At 45.9% G+C, this 18,228-nt stretch overlaps 5 protein-coding genes across 5 annotated transcripts; 1 reads left to right on the top strand and 4 right to left on the bottom strand.

Annotated features, from left to right (window-relative positions):
* Window positions 1-654: 654 nt before the first annotated feature.
* C922_02833 (hypothetical protein) lies at window positions 655-3,963 on the bottom strand (the record flags this gene model as incomplete). The annotated part of the gene is made up of 1 exon (XM_008818432.1): window positions 655-3,963. The coding sequence occupies one exon, from the start codon at window positions 3,961-3,963 to the stop codon at window positions 655-657; it is 3,309 nt and encodes a 1,102-aa protein (XP_008816654.1).
* A 4,352-nt stretch (window positions 3,964-8,315) lies between these two features.
* On the bottom strand, window positions 8,316-8,812 carry C922_02832 (DNA-directed RNA polymerase III subunit RPC10; the record flags this gene model as incomplete). Its single annotated transcript, XM_008818431.1, has 2 exons — window positions 8,316-8,437; window positions 8,614-8,812. 2 exons carry the CDS (start codon window positions 8,810-8,812, stop codon window positions 8,316-8,318), a joined length of 321 nt encoding a protein of 106 aa, XP_008816653.1.
* Window positions 8,813-9,847: 1,035 nt separating this feature from the next.
* On the top strand, window positions 9,848-11,248 carry C922_02831 (adenylosuccinate lyase; the record flags this gene model as incomplete). Its single annotated transcript, XM_008818430.1, has 1 exon — window positions 9,848-11,248. The coding sequence occupies one exon, from the start codon at window positions 9,848-9,850 to the stop codon at window positions 11,246-11,248; it is 1,401 nt and encodes a 466-aa protein (XP_008816652.1).
* A 745-nt stretch (window positions 11,249-11,993) lies between these two features.
* Window positions 11,994-14,057, bottom strand: C922_02830 (hypothetical protein; the record flags this gene model as incomplete). The annotated part of the gene is made up of 2 exons (XM_008818429.1): window positions 11,994-12,295; window positions 12,539-14,057. 2 exons carry the CDS (start codon window positions 14,055-14,057, stop codon window positions 11,994-11,996), a joined length of 1,821 nt encoding a protein of 606 aa, XP_008816651.1.
* Window positions 14,058-15,320: 1,263 nt separating this feature from the next.
* On the bottom strand, window positions 15,321-16,167 carry C922_02829 (hypothetical protein; the record flags this gene model as incomplete). The annotated part of the gene is made up of 2 exons (XM_008818428.1): window positions 15,321-15,628; window positions 15,795-16,167. The coding sequence occupies 2 exons, from the start codon at window positions 16,165-16,167 to the stop codon at window positions 15,321-15,323; spliced, it is 681 nt and encodes a 226-aa protein (XP_008816650.1).
* Window positions 16,168-18,228: the final 2,061 nt, after the last annotated feature.

Genomic DNA, 18,228 nt, shown 5'->3' with positions numbered 1-18,228 from the left:
TGCGTATGTACATACATATATATCTATATATGAATTTCTTCTTTTTTTCTTCTCCTCTTTTGGGGCACGCATCCCCCCTTTGGACAAACAAAAGGTGCTGTTTTTTAATTGTTACTTCACTGTGTTATTGTCCATTTAAGAAAAAAAAAAGGGTAAACTAAATAACAGAGCATACGCTCCTTCGCATGAATTAAAAGATTATACGGGGTGCAGTGTGGAGGGCATGTAAGTGTTACCTACAAAGAGTGACTAACCCAACGAGCGTTGCTCGTGGGCAAACAAAACAATGGCGTGCAGGAGAGCATGCTCTCAGATGGAGAAACACATGCGCGCACTTTCACCTCGTGAAGGGGCACTCAAAGTGCAAAGTTTAAAATAACAAGAAAAGGCACACTGGTACGTAAATGATGCGGGGTAGACGGGGGGCACAATTATACACACTAAGGGGGTTCATCACGCTGGGGCCACGAACGCCATAGGCAATGCTGCATTTAATGGGCGCACACCCGGACAAATGGGCACTCGTCCCTCTTCTTCGGCGGTTTCGGTTCTTCCGCTGCTTCGCCTATTCCGCTGCTTCGCCTATTCCGCTGCTTCGCCTATTCCGCTACTCCTTCTTCTCCCTCCTCTTTCACTTCTTGTACATCCCATTGCTCATTTCCTCAAAAACAAATGAGACAATTCGGCATAGTTCAATTCGTTAAAATTGGAAAGTATGTTGGAGAGGTACAATTTCTCCTGGCCGACTTTCTGCAGCGCGTCGTGATTTTCCTTGAGCGAAGTAAAGAGGACGTCGAAGAAGTTGCTGCTGCTCGGGGGTGCAGGAATGGAGGTGCCCGTCCCGGTGCCCCCTCCGGTTGCTTCGGTTGTTCTGCTGGTTGCTGCGCTGGTTGCTGCCGCGGTTTCGGACGAGTCAGCGCCTCCTCCGGTGCTCCCCGCCGCCCCTCCGAGCAACAACGCCCTGTTCACATCCAGGATGTCCTCCTCGGCATCCTCCAGAATGGAAAAATCTTTGCACTTCCTCTTGGCGTACTTGTTCAGAATCTTTAAACTTGTCCTCAAAATATTTTTACAGTCATAGATATGGAAATCCTTGAAAACATTCACAAGGAAGTGCAGATCGTTCTGTTGAAAATGAATTCCTTTCCCTGTCATTATTTCAAACAAGGAATCGAAAAATTTGACATAAAAATTGAGATCCCTTTCCTTTTCGATACACTTAATGTGAAACCAGAAATACATCCCGAAATTTTTGAGCTTCCACTTGGCTTGTACAATTCCGATGGCCTTCATTGTGTTAAGAAGGAACGCTTTTATTTCGAACCTGGTTGATAGGACTTTTTTCTTTTTTCCACTGACGGTTTTACTTACTTGCTTCATTACTACGTCAAGTGGCTGCACTTCCTTTTCCTTGTTCACCTCTTCGTTTGGCTTGTCTATGGCACTCCTCAGGGAGGACGCTGTGTATGATGGTCTTCTCTTATCATTCTTCCCTCGATGTTTACTCTCAGAAGCACCAATCCAGTTATTCATATGTTTGCAGCCAATAAAATGCCTCCTCGGTACCATAGTTCTTACCACTTTGCAGTGTTCTTCATTCACTTTTTTATATGGCCCCGTTAAGCCTCTCTGTCTGCTTGACGGATTTTTCAAGATGGCCATTCCGCAACCGCAGCAAACGCCGGATCCACTGCAACCAGCACAAACGCAGCCTCCAGCACAGCTGCAGCCGCTCCGTTTTTTTAGCGACCCTCCTCCTTTGCATGTGTGCACAGGGCAGTCCCTACCCATGATTCCACTGAAAGGTCCGCTAAAAGGTACGTTCACGTTCCCGCAGATCCCTCCGCTGGCGCCTCCGCAGACATCTCCACAGATCCCTCCGCTGAAGCTGGCTCTCCTAGTGTCGCCTCGGATTGGAACCGCGCTGCCTGGAACGCGGCAACCACTGGGAGGCAGCAGCATCCCCTGGAAGTGTGGACCCATGTCCCTGTCGAAACTCATGCCCATAAAGCTGCGACTTCTTCCCACGCGGTGGGGGCCTTCCCTAATCGCATCCACTACCGCATGGCAACCACCAAAGCAGCTTCTACTGAGATAGCGGCTCGAATTCAATCTCACGTTGGCATTCTCCACGCTGTTCATCACATGCGGATGTGTCATCGCTGGCACCTTGACGTCGCCCCCATTTACACTCGTTAGTTTCTTTTTATCCTCCACTTTGGGGTTATGAGTTAGGTTCCCTTCCGGCAGATGCGCGGCGTTGTTGGGGGGGCTCGGCGATGCTGTGTGTATCGGATGCGCTGCTTCGTGTATCGGATGAGCTGTTTCGTGTTGCAGATGCGACGCTTCGTGTTGCAGACGCGCCGCTTCGTGTTGCAGATGCGCTGGGTGTAGCTGATGCGCTGCCTCGTGTTTCGGATGCCCTGGATGCATCGGATGTGTACCACGCAACAGTGGCATTGTCTGCACGGACAACATGGGGGGCGCCTCCCGTGGGTCACTCAACACAGCCGTGCTACTCCTCAGTTTGTTCATTCTTACACTGAGGTGGTACATGCCGCCGTTCTGGCAACTTAGGCTTTTCAAATTTTCCGTGCGACTAACGTTGCGCAGATTGTTGCCTATTCCGTTCAAGGCCAATCTGTGCGTACACCCCCCTTTGCTGCATCTGCAGCTGTTGGCACTTCTCTGGTTGATCTCGTTCCTCACGCTGGTTTCGTTTTTCAGGCTGATCTCCTTTGTCACGGCTTCTCCATTTCGGGTCATTTCCTCGTTTCTCACCCCGTTTATGCCACTCCCACTACTTACGCTTCCGACAAACCTTTCCAAATCAGCCTCTCCTCTAATCAGGTTGGCGGTACTCCCCATGGAGGGGCTTCTCGCCCTGCCTTCCTGACACATCCCATGTGCACACCAGCCGCCATTCTTCAAATGAAAAACGTTAAGGCTATTTTTATTTCCACTCTTATGCGCACAATGGATATGGGGGGCATTTCCTCGAAGGAGCATCCTCGTATAATCCCCCTCTGCTCCAAAGTTTCTCTGTCCTCCGACTGTTGTGGTCATACTGAGCCCGTTAAACATATGGGGGAAATTATTCCTACTCATCACATGGTTGACTTGATTGGAGACGTAAGAAGGGTACACATGTGGGCGTAACGAAGTGGTGCTTTCATTTGGCAACTCCGACACGGGTGTATTCTTCCTCATACTTTGATTATTGTTTTCGTTTTCTTTTCCACTTAGCACAGATGCATAATCGTGGAGCCTCCCATCTGTCTGGTGTGTAATGTTGCCACTCGCGGGGGTCTTAAATGAGGATAAAAAACTATCGCACTGATCCTCCTTCCCTGTGCTCAATTCATTTTTGCTAATTAAGGAAGGCTCGCTAGCTCTTGTCAGTTTGGTGTGTCCAACTGGGTATAGATCTTTATAGTCACAAAATTTCGGCGCGTCTATTTTGGGCACACTCGACGCGGTACTTCCCATAGCCCAATCGGTTTTGCCCAAGCTACTGACGTCGCCGCTTCTGGCGCCATTTCCTGTGCCTCCTCCGTCGCTTATCCCCTCGGAACTTCTTCCGCTGCTGCTACCGCTCCTGTCGCTACTCCCCCCGTTGTCAACTTTGGTGGACTCTTGATCATCCAGCGCCAGGTGGTGAGAAGCACCCTCGTACTCTCCCTCCTCCGAAATGCGCAGCCCTTCCTTATCGTGGCCCTTCCCCTCGAGGGGGAAAGGACAGGAAACTTCCTCCGTTGTCGTTGAGATGGAATCTGTCGTGATCATGTCATACTTGGCTCGGTAAAAATCTTTGTTCTCCATCAGGTTACTCTTTCCAGTAATGTCTCCCATTTTTATTATGTACTTGTCTAACTGGTCTTTCTCATGTTCCTCTTTGTAGCAGTCATTTGGGTCTTCCTTGTATGGGTTCACGTCTACATTTGCTTCGTGTCCCTCTGTCATTTTTCTTTTCTTTTTTTTTTTTTTTTTTTTTTTTTTTTTTTTTTTTTTAATCGTTCAAACAGCATCAATGTGGTGATGGCAAAGGTCTACGCTTCCGTATGCAGTACTTCCTCTTAAAGCACCCTAGGGGGAGTGTGTCCACACACACGCGAGGGCATGGGTGCGTCTCCTAAATGTATGTACCCATGCATAGGAGCATCATGCGTGGGGAAGGGGTACAAGGCAAAAATGCAGCTTCAAAATGGGGTCTCAAAATCGATCGCCAAATGGAGCCTCGAAATGTAGCGCTAAATGCAGCACCAAATGGGAACAAAGATGTGGAGGGGAAATTTTACTTAGCAGGACCAAATGCCAATGGGTGGAGTGTTGGAAAAAAATTTAATTATCAGGTAAACAGATCGATATGTACAAATTCCGCTCAGCGGAAGAAAAGGAGAGCATCGTGAAATTGAAGTAGATGGAAGGTGCTACGCCGTGATGTGAACTTTTGGTCGATCCCCCAGCCCGGAATGGTGGATACATAAACAGAGGGGCAAAATGAAAACACAAATGTAATATATAAGCATGTGCGAATGGAAGACGAGACGTATGCCTACTTGTACGTGTGTGTGTTTATGCGGTCGTGCGGCATGACTCCCTGATGAGCGCAGGACTTCCTCCCCCCGTGCAAGAATGATGAGCGAATGAAACAAAGAAACTGCTACAATTAAACACAAAAACAAAGCTTCCAAAATGGCGTGGTGCCGCTTGTCCCCTTCTTTTGGTTCTCTCCTGTCTTGTGTTCGTCTCTCCTCCACATTTTAGGTGAATGCGTCACGGGGAGTAAAAAAAAAAAAAAAAAGAGGCGCGGAAGGAGTGAAAAAAGGAGACGACGTGAAATCTTTCGAGAAGACGACACGGCAAAATAACGCACCTATCAGGCGACAGAATCGCTCTAATCATAGCATGGGGAGCACTGCGTTACACGCTACACGACGTGCACACATAAGACATTGCCTCCTGGCATATATCATATGTGACCTCGCAGCTTTCGCACACAAAGCATACAAACCCACAGCAGCAGGCACGTTCGAGGTTATTTTTTTAGATTACTTCGCAACTGGGACTTGTCAGCTACGCATATGGTACACATGTAGGAGAAAGTAACGGTTAGAAACAAACAATGGGAGGAAAAAAGAAAAAAAATAAATAAATAAATAAAACGCCAAGGGAGGGAAAGCGAAATGGGGTAAAATGAGGGGAGGGGGTAACACTACGCATCACGGGTGTTATCTTCTAATAAGCACACTAATTTGATGCGATAAATGTAGGAAAAGGTAGTGTATACTTAAGAGTCACAACAAAATGGAGGAAGAAAAGGAAAAGGACTAAAACGAATTGGTGCAAAAAAAGGGGGTGGGTTCGGGTACAACTCCTTGTGGTGGAGTTCCCCTGACGTGATGATTGGGGGAGTGGGGACGCCAAGCACATCTTTTTCTTTCTTTTCCTCCTCATCAAAATGGATATCCTAGTAAATACGCCCTTGAGCTAGCAGAAGGCATATCCGCTATCTATACGGATGAAAATGTAGACGCGGATGTAGCCACGTAACGGCGATTTATCCTACACGAACGGGCCGGGGTATGTGCAGAACGACCCGTTGTAAGCGCGCGCAAATATGCAGATGGCAAAATGCAAAGATGTAGTTTTATATACTTATGCCCTCACCGCCGCGACAACGGGTGCGCATCCCTGCAAAGGTGCATACGGGGTACACTCGTAACCACGTTATTCCGCGGCACCCGGCTGTGGACAACGCAACTGAGGGGGTATACCTCGCCTACGGGCATTTTACCATATGCAGGTTGTATTCATATATAACATAGATATGCATAGCAGACGCGGTGGCTACCACTGCTGTGCTCAAGTGTCTACATCGACGTGGAACGCATAAAAAAAAAAATACAAACAACGCGTAGAAATGCACATATATATATGTATTATAGGTACGTATAAAAAGACGCGCCCACCTATACCCTACGAAGGATTCCTCCTGGGGGTCGTACGCGCAGTTTGACACGTAGCGCTACATATGCACGTGCCTTTCTCTGTACGGAGGGCAGATTTTTTTAATGGCTTTGTTTTTTTTTTTAAAAAAAAAAGATGGTCATACGTTTTTTCGCATTCTTTTCGCTTTTACAAATATTTTGCAGATTTCCAAAACTATAAAAAAATGTAAACATAAGAAGGCCAGTAAATCGCGAAGTTAAATGGGTCATACGGGGGCGCGGTACGCAAAGCTATGTATTACGGCTACGGGTATGTTATACTGCGCAATATACGTTTGCGGAATTTTTTTTGTTCTCCCTGGCCTCGCCTAGTTAAAATGGCGTATGGTTTCGCCGATTTCTCCTTCTGCCCCACGGGTCGTTCATGCATATGTTCTTTGCCTACGGCAAGCGCTTCCCTATTTCGGTCGCGTTATAATACCAGTGTCAGCGTAATGATACGTACGCATATATACATATATATATATGCATGTATATTTTACGTGCATATGTTACGCGCATATGTTACGTGTACAGTACATATGTACGTGATATATTATACATACTATGTTCTGCTTGGCCAACCCAACAGAAACGAGAATATGGCCTCTGCCAGTGGCCCCCTTTTTTAACAGCCATGCATATGCAATTAATCAACGCTCGATTACGTGGGTTGCGCTAATCCTCCGCGCATTTGCGGTCAGGCTTAACTGCGTCACTCTGTAAAAATGTAAAATAAAACCTTTATGGTTTGCAGATCAGCATAATTATACTATACGCGCACATGCCCAGCGGGATAAATCGACTCCTTCAATATTGACCCCAATAGGAAAAAAAAATGCTTCTCTTTTTTTCTTTGAAATATTTTTTCCCCTCCATTGCTCGTCCCTCCTCTCTTTTCTGCATGCTTCTTAATCCATCCCCATAAATGATAGCACAAAGGAGCAAGTGAGGGGTTCCCCCTTTATAGCATTTCGATGGCGCTTCATTTTTAAGAAAAAATTCCTCCCCAGTGTTTTGTTTTTCCTCCTTCTCCATGTGATGTTGTTATTTTGTCCTTCATATTAAACGGAACAGAGGGGAGGAGATGTTGGAAAGGAAAAAAAAAAAATAAAATAGAGGCCAACTTTCACGTCATGTAATTTAAAGTGTCATCTACAGAAAAGCATACAAATAAAGAAAGGAAAACCAATGTAGCGTGGAGAAATTTCCCTTTTTATTTCATTAGAAGGACAAAAAAAAAATGATCAGTTAGCATACCTTTACGCTCCGGGGGATACATCGTTCTGTTTTTTTTTTCTTTCGCGTGATTTAAAGTACGCGCATGAGATGTTGGTATTGTCATGTGCCTCCTCGGATGCACGTTTGGACGTACACAAGTACGCTGGTATGTAAACACACACGATGTCCCCATTGCCGCTTTCCCTTGTCTTGAGCGTTCCAACACGCTGCAAAAACGGTTTGGTCAAATTGAGAAGACCCTCCATTTGAAAGACACGCGCAACATATATGTCTAGGGGGCGAGCGCGTTAGTGGAAAAAAATGCCCCAACGAAACTTATTCGCAGCAACGATGGTATATGTGCCCCCCAAATGGCGTGCCGCAAAACAATTGTGTTACTATTTTCGTTCCCACGGTACCACCCCAAATTCACACCATCACGTTACAGCTCACATCTAGGTTAAAAGAAACTCACCTGAGACTCACCCTTACGTTCGATTTGCGCAATTTGGGAACCCCCCATCGGTATTTATCAGACGGGGGTGAATGGATGGATGATTTGATTCGATTCCTTCGCTCAAAAATATAGGCACTTGTTTAATTACGATTGAGCACCCAATGGGAATGCCAGTCAAGCGGTCGCTCACGGCACGGTTGACGCCTTTTATCTTTGGTCCCCTCCACGAACCGAAACTCCTCTTGCATATGCACTTGTTACAACATTCACATGGGTATAAAAGCTTCTAATCTGTGGAATGGCTTCTCATGGTTGACCACTTCGCTGTACGATTCTCTCGAGAGGCATCACCAAATCGGTGCAGCCATCTCTTAAGAGAAGCGACAAACAAAAAAAAAAAAAAAAGGATCTTCTCAGCTACCTCTTTACAGTTGAGGCAATTCTTCCCAACGAGGAAATGGTTAAGAATGCAAATTTGGAGGACACTCTTCTGTTTTCCTTCCTTACAGATACAAACGCGAAATAGTGTGTGGAAAAAAAAAAAAAAAAATTCGGTTCCTCATTTGAGCGATAAAGCGAGGTACACGTACAGGCAGAAGCGGACCTCCAAACGAGCCCAGCGGTCCGACATCCGCCGGGTACTCGGCTCACTCCTTCCAGTGGTGGTTGCACTTTATGCAGATGTAGAAAAGGGTGCTGGGCTCGTCCGCCGACCGGATTTGCAGGCTGTAGAAGTACGCCTCGTCATGCGTGCACTTGGGGCAGACGGCTGCAGGAGGGGAGAAGTGGGTTAAAAATGGGTACAAAAGGAATACATATGAGGGCACAGAAGTGGCTACAAAAGTGGGTGCACAATATGGCACTCGAAAGGATCACGAGATGAACCCAGTGGAGAAACAAACGATCTGGACGCTGGGCACGATCGCTCCTCTAGCCGCTGCCTACCCTGCGTCTTGGACATATTTTTATTGTTGACGTCAACGGCATCCAGGGGGATCGTTTTGTTATAATCTTTGCAATCGAATTTGTTAAAAATTTTGTTCTTTATTTTGTACTTGAAGTTACATGTCCTGCAGTAAAAGTACACGCCATTTTCGATGTGCACGAGGACGATGTTGTGGCAGTTGGGACAAAAGAAAGCCATGGCGATTGTTAAGAAAGGAGGGGAAGCGGGGGGGGCTTCTATTGGGGCTTCTTAAATGAGAGTGATATTTTTATCGGAGGATCAGCTCTTCGTCAAAATTGGACTCGCCTCTACTCCCCTTGTGCACAATCCATGGGGCGGTGAGTCATACAAGCTGCTCCATCCGCTCATGCGGGTTGTCTCCATCACTTTGCTATGCGGCACGCGCCCGCGTTTCAGATTCGGCAACTCGACATCCTAAAAAAAGAAGGCCTCTCGCGCTGGGGTAACATGTTTTCCCTCTCTTTTGTACGGCTTCGAAGAGGAAAACAATTCATAGAGAAAACACTTGTGGCTGGCCTCCTCCAATCATCTAGGGGGGGACCAACCTGGAGGGGGATATACTTTCCTCGTCCCACGCTTCTAAGTACCAAAAAGGACAATAAAAAAAGGGGGGGTAAGCATGGCTTCCTTTCTTTTTTTTTTTATTTAAAAATCTGAAATTTTATCTGACTCGGCATATTATTTTTATTTTATTTTTTTTTTTTTTAAATATTCACGCAGCGAGTGAGACGTTACCCCAACTTGGCAGCCCTTTCCCCGAAAGGAAAATTTTTTTCCTTTTAAAATGTTTTCCATTTTGCAGTGTAGTTATGAGCACTTTGGGAAGGCCCCTCTCTACATGCTGAGGTAGTAGCCTGCTTGAACCACTCGCCTTATATTACTGTGGGGCACAGTTGATGCTGTTTTTTTTTTTTTTTTTTTTTTTTTTTCATCCCCGGTGTAGAGACGTCGTGTTTGCTTCTCCGGTGTTGAGACGTCGTCTTGGCTTCTCCGGTGTTGAGACGTCGTGTTTGATTCTTCGGTTTGGATGGTGTACAAGCCTCTGTAGAGAAGAGCGCTTCCCCTGGTTAGCGGTTCCACCGTTTGTGGACTCTGTGGGGCTGCTCGCGGCGATACGAAGAGGCCCTTGTCGGTGTCCACTTGGCACGCTTCCCCCAGGAGATGCCCCCTAGCTCATGTAACATTTCTCTTCCAGCTCACTCCTACCCCCCGATGGAGCACCTGAAGAACATCTCGCCCATCGACGGGCGGTACAAACAGGCGTGCAGCGAAGTGTCGGCCTTCTTCTCCGAGTATGCGCTGATAAAGCATCGGATCATCGTAGAGGTGCGGTGGCTCCTATTCCTCAACGAGAAGGAGCTCTTCTTCGAGAAGCTAAGTGACCAATCAGTGGAGGAGCTGAACCAGATAGTCACAAACATAACGGACAGGGACATAGAACGAGTGAAAAAGATAGAGGAGGAGACCAATCATGATGTAAAAGCAGTAGAATATTTTGTAAAGGAAAAATTGAGCAAATCGAAAAGGGAAGACGTGGGAAAGATAAAACAGTATGTACATTACCTCTGCACCAGTGAGGACATCAACAATGTAGCTTATGCTATGTGTCTGAAGGGGTGCCTAAACGATGTAGTCATTCCATGCATAGAGAAAATAATGCTGAAGTTAAAGCAGCTAGCTGTGGAGTACTCCGACGTGGCACTCCTGTCGAGGACACATGGACAGCCTGCATCTTCTACCACCTTCGGAAAAGAAATGGCAAATTTTTACTCCAGGATATGCCACCACGTAGGAATCATTAGAAGAGTGAAAATCTGTGCAAAGTTTAATGGAGCTGTAGGCAACTTTAATGCACACAAAGTGGTCAGTAAAGAAACCGACTGGGTAGGAAGCATTAGAGTATTTCTCGAAAGATACTTCCATTTAACATACGGATTGTATTGCACACAGATACAGGACCATGATTATATATGTGAGCTGTGTGATGGTCTGGCTCGTGCAAACGGTACCCTCATTGACCTCTGTGTAGACGTCTGGTTATACATCTCTAATAATCTGCTAAAGCTTAAATTGAAAGAGAAGGAAGTTGGGAGCAGCACGATGCCACATAAGGTTAACCCGATTGATTTCGAAAATGCAGAGGGGAACCTACACATGGCCAATGCTTTCTTCAAATTGTTCAGTTCGAAATTGCCAGCCAGCAGATTACAGAGGGACCTCTCTGACTCCACTGTTTTGCGAAACATTGGAAGTTCGCTTGCCTATTGCCTCATTGCCTACAAATCGGTCTTAAAGGGACTTAACAAGATAGACATCGACAGGAAAAGCTTAGACCACGAACTTAATAATAACTGGTGCACCCTCGCAGAACCAATCCAGACTGTCATGAAGCGGTACAACTACTCTGATGCATATGAGGAGCTCAAGCAATTCACAAGAGGGAAAATAATCGACAAGGAGATTATGCAAGAATTTATTAAAACAAAATGCAACTTCCTCCCTAAGGAGGTTGTCCACCAATTGTTGGAGCTAACTCCTGCGACGTATACTGGATACGCAGAGTACTTGGCCAAGAATGTGGAGCGGCTATCATCGGGGGGGGAGCTCGAGTAGTCCGACTAGCCACGCGTCGGCGAGGGGCCTCTCTGAAGTGTCGCAACAATGTGACGGCGGCTAGCTACGCAGCAGCTTTGCCAATTTTCATGAAAACATAGGAGAGCCATTCCCTCCGTCCCTCTTCACGGGCGATCCCCCAGATGAGCCACCTGCGCAATATGCGCGATTTTATTTTTTTCCCCCTTCGGTGATAACATTGCAAGGGAGAGAACGTTCAGGGAAAACCACCTCTAGTGACTTCCCCCCCGAACGAGGTCGTAACAGCTAAGTTGAACGACTTTTTCTTTTTTTTTTTCACGTAGCTAAATTTAGCGGACACTGTCTAGTTTGCATCTTCTTTTGTGTGAATAACCATAAACATTTGAATCGTCGCAGGGTCGCTTAAAAAGGGGGAGGCATGTACAGCACACTTATGTTGCGCTTCGAGGCCGCCGCTGCTTTTCCTTTCGGGCGGCCCCGCTTTGCAATCCCCTGTGCCCCAACGGGAGGGAAAAGAGACAACACGATATGATGCATCCTTCGGGCGAAGAAAAGAAAAAAAAAAAAAAAGAATTAAAAACCAATAAAATACACTGGCGTGTGGGGCACCTTAGCCAAGGGGAGGAAAAAAAAAAAAAAATAGGTCGGTGGAAAAATGGGTAGCCAAGGGGACAGCCAAAGGAAGACGCACCAGGGGCTTCCGTTCAGATGTGCACCCTTAGCGAGGAACCCCTACGTACTGCCCCTCGACCCACACCCCTAATTACCACATCCAGAGCATGGCCAGTAGGACGAGTAAACCGGCAGAGAAAAACGAAGGAAGGGAAGACGAGTTCGACGAAATGCACCTGTTCCTAACTAAATGCCCCTCCTTACAGACGCACCTGATCCCGATGTTATCGATCCGTATGCATATTTGGTCTTGTCCGCACCCCCCGTTGTTCACGGAACAGGACTTTCTGTTTCTTCCCATTATATCGTCCATGTCCCTGGTGTCCCTTATTCCATTTTCTACTCGGTTGTTCCTCGGGCCACCGTAGGGGGGGACCCTGTCGTCCAGATTCTCTGCAGAGAGGGGGAGATAGCAAAGTGTTGCATTACCACCTGGAGTCGTCAGCACAGTGGGTGGTTCCTCCGATGTGGGGGCATGCATACACACGAAATGGAAGAGTGCCCAACAGGAGAAAAATTCCTCCCTTTTATCGAGCCCTATTTTCCCCTTCGTCGTACCCCCTGGGGGAATCGTCTCAACCCCCTCACACGGGTCTACATCGTATTCATCCTCTCCTCAGAAAAGGTGATTCTTACCTGAGTTAAGTCTTCTGTCCTCGTCACAGGCTTCCCTTCGATTCTCCTGGTTTCGGTTACAAGGGCAGCATTCCCTTGGGGTTCCCCTGTCTGGCGAATTCCTCTCTCCTTCCGGCAAGACATTGTCGTGTCTGTGTTCCGACACTTCGACATCTGTGTTTCTGCTTTCCAAATTTGTGTTTCCCCCTGTGTTTCCTGCTTCTTCGGGGGGGTTTTCTCCTTTATTCCCCAATGTTTCCCTGGATCCCTTTTCTCCCCTGTCACCCTCCTCTTTACTGTCTTCTTTCCTTTCTTTTGGATCCTTGTTGTTGTTTCCATTATTGGTGTTATTCTGTTCAATGCTTTTCATTTGCATTTGATCTTCCCTAGGCATCTGGGCTTGTTCGTGGTTATCTCCTTTTGCTTCTGTCGCGGTAGGACTGACAGTTCCAGCTGGCTTAACATTTGGTTCTACTTTTTTTTGATCTTTTTCAGCATCTTCTGTGGTGGTTTCTTTTGATTTAGAGCTCTCACTGGATGTGGAACTCTCTTTACCTCTCCCATGGTCGACTTCACTGTTTCTATTTTTTTCCTCTGGATTTTCAGTCGTGTTACCATGTTGCGCCGGAGTAGGTTCAGTGCTTAGCAAGTTCACCTGTGTATCCTCAGACTTCGCGTGTTGTCCTTCAGATTCCTGTGGCTGTGTCAGGGTAGGAATCACATCTTTTTGTTCGCTCGCCTTTCGTTCTGCTTGCTGTCCATCTTCTGCAGTAGCAGTTCCGACTGTTTGTACTGATTCAGAGGTATGGCCGGATGGAGAACTTTGGTTACCTGTCCCACTGTCGACTTCACTGTTTTTATCTTTTTTCTCTTGATCTTCACTCGTCTTACCAGGTTGCGCCTGATGACCGTCAGTGCTTAGAAAGTTCATTTGGGTATTTTCAGACTCTGCGGTCTGTCCTTCAGATTCCTCTGGTTTTTTCGGGGTAGGAATCACATCTTCCTCTCCCTTCGCTTTCTTTTCTGCTTGCTCTCCACGTTCTTCAGTAACTTTTCCGACTGCTTGTACTGATTCAGAGGCATCACCGGAGGGTGTAATCGGTCTACGTTCCACAAGGTCGCCTGTAATCCCTCCCCTCTCTTCTGCTTTAGCTCCCTCTGTCACTGTTGGGGTTGATTTGTGATTTTGCCTTTCCTTTTCCTGTTCCTGTAGTCGTTCTAGCTCCGCTATAATAGGATCTTCGACTTCCGCTGTCGTACCAAAGGACACGTCGATACGGGAATTCGATGTATTTTCCCCACTTTGTAGTTGTAAATTGCTGGTCATTCCAATTTTCTTTCTTCCCACTCTACCCGAGATGGGAGAAAGTTCGACATGGCTTATGTGATGGTCCTTGCGTTTTCCTTTCAACAATCTGTTGGTCTGTGTCGCCAGGTTAGCGTTCTGTTTTCTTGAGAGGGAAGCCTGGAGTGTGCATCCCGAGTGGTAACTCCAGAGAAGGATGAAGAGGAGAGCTAACACGATGCGTGAGATGGCCATCGTGCTGCCTATATCATCATAAGGGAAAAATGGGCAAAATAAGAGGTAAACTAAGCGGCAGATTAAGGGGCAAATTGAGGAGGTAAATTAAAGAGGCCAATTAATGTGACAAATTGAACAGGTACATTAACGCGGCAACTGAACGTGGCAGACTGAAGGGGCCAAATTAGCAACCTCAATCTCAGTCCCTCAAAGGCTCAAGAATCCCAGAGGGTTTGCGTTGTGCTCCCTGACGCTCTCCTAATTCCTGCCCAACTGCACTTTTTCTAACTTGTTCTAATTTGTTCGAAATATGTCGTTGCAAGAGTTTCCTAATGTTGTCGCTATTTTTTTCCTACATCAGTGCCATTTCTTTCTACTACTTTTTTCTTCCGCTATTTTTTTATCCTAACTAATTTCACAAAAAAAAAAAAAAAAAAGCACATAAGATATGCTATTTTATTTAACACACCTAGAGATGGGAAAGTACTTTTTTTTTTAACGTGCACATTCTGCAGAACTGTTCCACACTGCTACTGATCTAACGGGTAGAACAAATCTGACTCTTCCCCGCGGTGGGATTACTTGTGCACACCTGGATGTGCACCTATAGTTCTCCCATTTTGAGCCCGAGAAAAAAAAAAAAAAAAGTCCGAACATTGTAGGAGGTCGAAAATTGCTCTTTCTCTTTCCTCTCTTTCTTTTTTCTCTTTCTTCGCCCCGCGCAGCACAGCAACTAAGGTACCAAACTGATGTTGCGTTGTGCACCAAAATTTAAAAAACAGTGCGTCAGCCTTTGAAACATTGCGAAGATAATTCCAAAAATAACGCGAAAATAACGCGAAAATAACGCGAAAAAAATGCGAAAAAAGTGCGAAAAAAAATTGAAAAAAATGCGAAAAATAATCGCTTCAAAGTGATAAAAAAAATCTCTTAAAAATGTGCAAGAAATTTGCAAAAAAAAAAATTGCTTAAAAATTCGCTTAAAATGCGCGGAGGGAGGGGTAACATTTTCCTATTTTCTTATCTTCCCAGTTGCCCCTTCCTGACAACGAACCAATGCCACAACATCGCGGATAAGTTATACTCCCCGCGCCCCAGGGAGACCCCCCCCAGTGACGCGTTAAAAAGGGGAAAATAAATCCCAAGTATTCGGATCGCTAATCGTACCACCGTAACGGGGAGAAAAACCACCACAAGTTCTCCCCACGTCTCCACACTTCTCCCCACGCCTTCTCACTTTCCCCCTCCACAAACACACCTATGGTCGTGCCGCGGGAAAAACTAATTTATGGAAGCCAAAACAATAATCAGAAGAAGAAACCAACAGAAAAACGAATTCCAGGAGGACGATTTTGATGACTCCACACACTCGGTGTCAACCAACTTATACCCCGGTTTACAGGAACACTTCACTATCCCCTCCCCTAAATTTTCACATATTTTGTCATCTCCACATCCACCATTGTTTTCCGAACATGGATCTATAATTTCCTCAACGTCTTGTAAATTGTACCTGGTATCATCCTCTGTATCATCGTAATCTCCATCTTCTACCTCTGCATCGTGGTCACCCGTTTGGCCTCCGTTACCTGCCAATAGGGGAATAAAAAAAGGGAGTTTTTATTTTGGGGCTGCACTTGTTGAGGTTGCTCACGCGGTGCTCCCTCGTTTGCGGGTACTGTCTTGTCGTCATCCGTCCCTGGCCGTTTCGTCATCGCACCATCACCGCTTCATCAGCGCGTCATTTTTCCCCACCTGGAGGAGTATTCTGCGCGCCTGTCGTTGGCAAGTCGCTGGAATGAGTCGCTGGGTTCGCTGGGTCGTTTCCCCCACTGCCGCTGCTCTCGGCGGGCGAGTTGAGACCGCCACTTGCATCACCATTGGTGGCAGCAGTGGTGGATGTATCGGTGGCAGCCTCGGTGGTAGCATCAGTGGCAGCATTCGTGGTAGCATTCGTGGCGTCAGTCACATTGCCACTCCCACCGACGCCCTCCTGCCCCGCTTCATCCAAAATGCGGCCATGTCTCATACAGGCAACAATGCCCGCGAAGCCGCTACAGGTCCCACCCAAGTACAAGCTGAAAATAATCAGGAAGTCCAGAGCGGACAAGAAGTAGGCAACCTTCATGCTGCCAAATGGCGGGAAAAGTTGTGAGCAAAAACAATATGCGCATAAACACCCAAACGTGTTATCCCAATCTGTTCGGCACACAAAGCGAGTTCCAAAAAAAAAAAAAATAAAAAAAAAAAAAATATTTCACGCTCACACTCATCAAATTAAAATATTATCATTGTAAGTATCACAAAATGATCAGAACTTAGCGAAAGCAAAAAAGTGGAAGAACAATTTGGAAATATTCAGGGTGAGGGAAATTTGCCAAAAAAAAAAACTCTTCCAGTATTTTAAACATAATCAATGTTGCATTTCTGAACGTGGGTGATAAAAAAATAATAATAATAATACAATTTTTACGCCTGTTTTCGGATTTTCCGATCACTCAGGCCCTCTTTTCCTTTTATACATTTCTACGCAAAAAAATTTGTCTGATTCACGTGAAACAGAAACCATTACACATTAGCATTGGGGCACCCCTTCTTCCTTTTTCGCCTCCATCGAAAGAGTATTCTCTTCTGTGTTGTAACTATCCGGGGTACGTAAATGAGATGTACATTGGATACGCCTTCCTGGGGGCAGGGTGCAAGCACGCATGGGTGTGCATGTGTATCAATGTATGCCCATATGTATCTGCTTGCCCCCATGTGAGACGTAACAGGGGAGGAAGTTCCCCTTCATGGGATCCACTACCCCGCCGTAGACGAATAGGCATCATATGCTCACTCCACTGAAGGAAGAACAGTTCTTTTCCCCTCCCCCTGTTCACATGCACATAATATATTTTGTGCGTAATAATCCCTGTTGCGCATTTCCCCTCGTTAAAAAGTGTGAAGCTACAATTCGCGTTAAAAAAAAAAAAAAAAGGATAACACAATTTATATTAAAAATGGGGCAAATAGAGCTGCGCAGTGGTAAATTCCTCGTTTCCTCCCCTAATGGGTGACCTTCGATTGGGGCGACGTGCAGTTATTTCTCCCCAAACAGATTGGCATGTACCGATCGCGATCAACTCTCCTACGCCTAATGGCACTCATTAAATATCTCAAGCTGAAATTTCTTTGCCATGTTTGCAATTTTGCTACTACTCATATGCGCCGAAGCTTTTGGCAGTGTATCGGAAACCACAACAAATGGCAAAATCTGGACTGCCCACAAAATAACCGAATAAAGCATCTCGGGGGAGAGACCACCTTGTGAAACTTCGCCAACGTGCTGTTCAGGAGGGACAACCTCCACACAGACTGCTTACGTATATGTTGATGTACACATATGTGTCCTTCTGTTTCACCTCTCCAAGTTGCGTGTCCCGCGAATTTCAAAATTTAAAGTTCTCTTTTATGCTTCGAGGTCAACTTGTTCCTTTGGTCTGTCGAATGGGCATTGTGTAGCGCTGCGCGAAATAGGTGAAAATGCTGCAGTCCTATAGTGTCCATTTCTCGTATGCCATTTTGTAATTTTATTTCCCATGATTTCCCAACTGTCCGCGAATTATAAAAAAGAAGGTGAAAGGACCACCCACCCGCGGTTTACCACAACTGCGAGTTTTATTTGCTCACGCTTATGTCACCGGTATACTATTTTTTTCATTTTCCCTTGTTGTAGCTTCCTTCCAAACGGAAGTTTGCGTTCCCTTCCGCCAACCTCCCATGAGTAAAAAGCCTTTCTACATTCATTCGACAGCTAAAAAAAGGGGTAGACCTTTACTTCACAACACTGATCTTGGCAAATCCATTAACGTTGTAACGCTATCGAGTAGTAGCCAGAGGGGGGCTCATTTAATTCTGCAAAGCACGTCGTTTCTACCTAAACAGCCAATACAAAAAGGATAGAAAAGAATAAAGACATGCAAAAATATTATGAACAGTTCATAATTATTTCACCTTTTTGCATGACTTTTTTTTTTTTATTTTATTTTTTTTTATTTTTTATTGTTGCAATTTCGCTAGCATGTCGTACGCTTTGGGTCATGGCTCGTGTGGGCTGAAGAAAACAAATTAAATGGCGCAAAAGGGACAAAGTGACACAAGACAAAATCGTAAAATCAGGGTTACATCCCGAATGGGCAATATAAAA

This window comes from Plasmodium inui (genome assembly GCF_000524495.1).
Source record: "Plasmodium inui San Antonio 1 unplaced genomic scaffold supercont1.10, whole genome shotgun sequence".
Taxonomy (NCBI): Eukaryota; Apicomplexa; class Aconoidasida; order Haemosporida; family Plasmodiidae; genus Plasmodium; species Plasmodium inui.
Note: the sequence above shows the minus strand (reverse complement) of the source record. Positions and strands in the feature narration are given on the sequence as shown.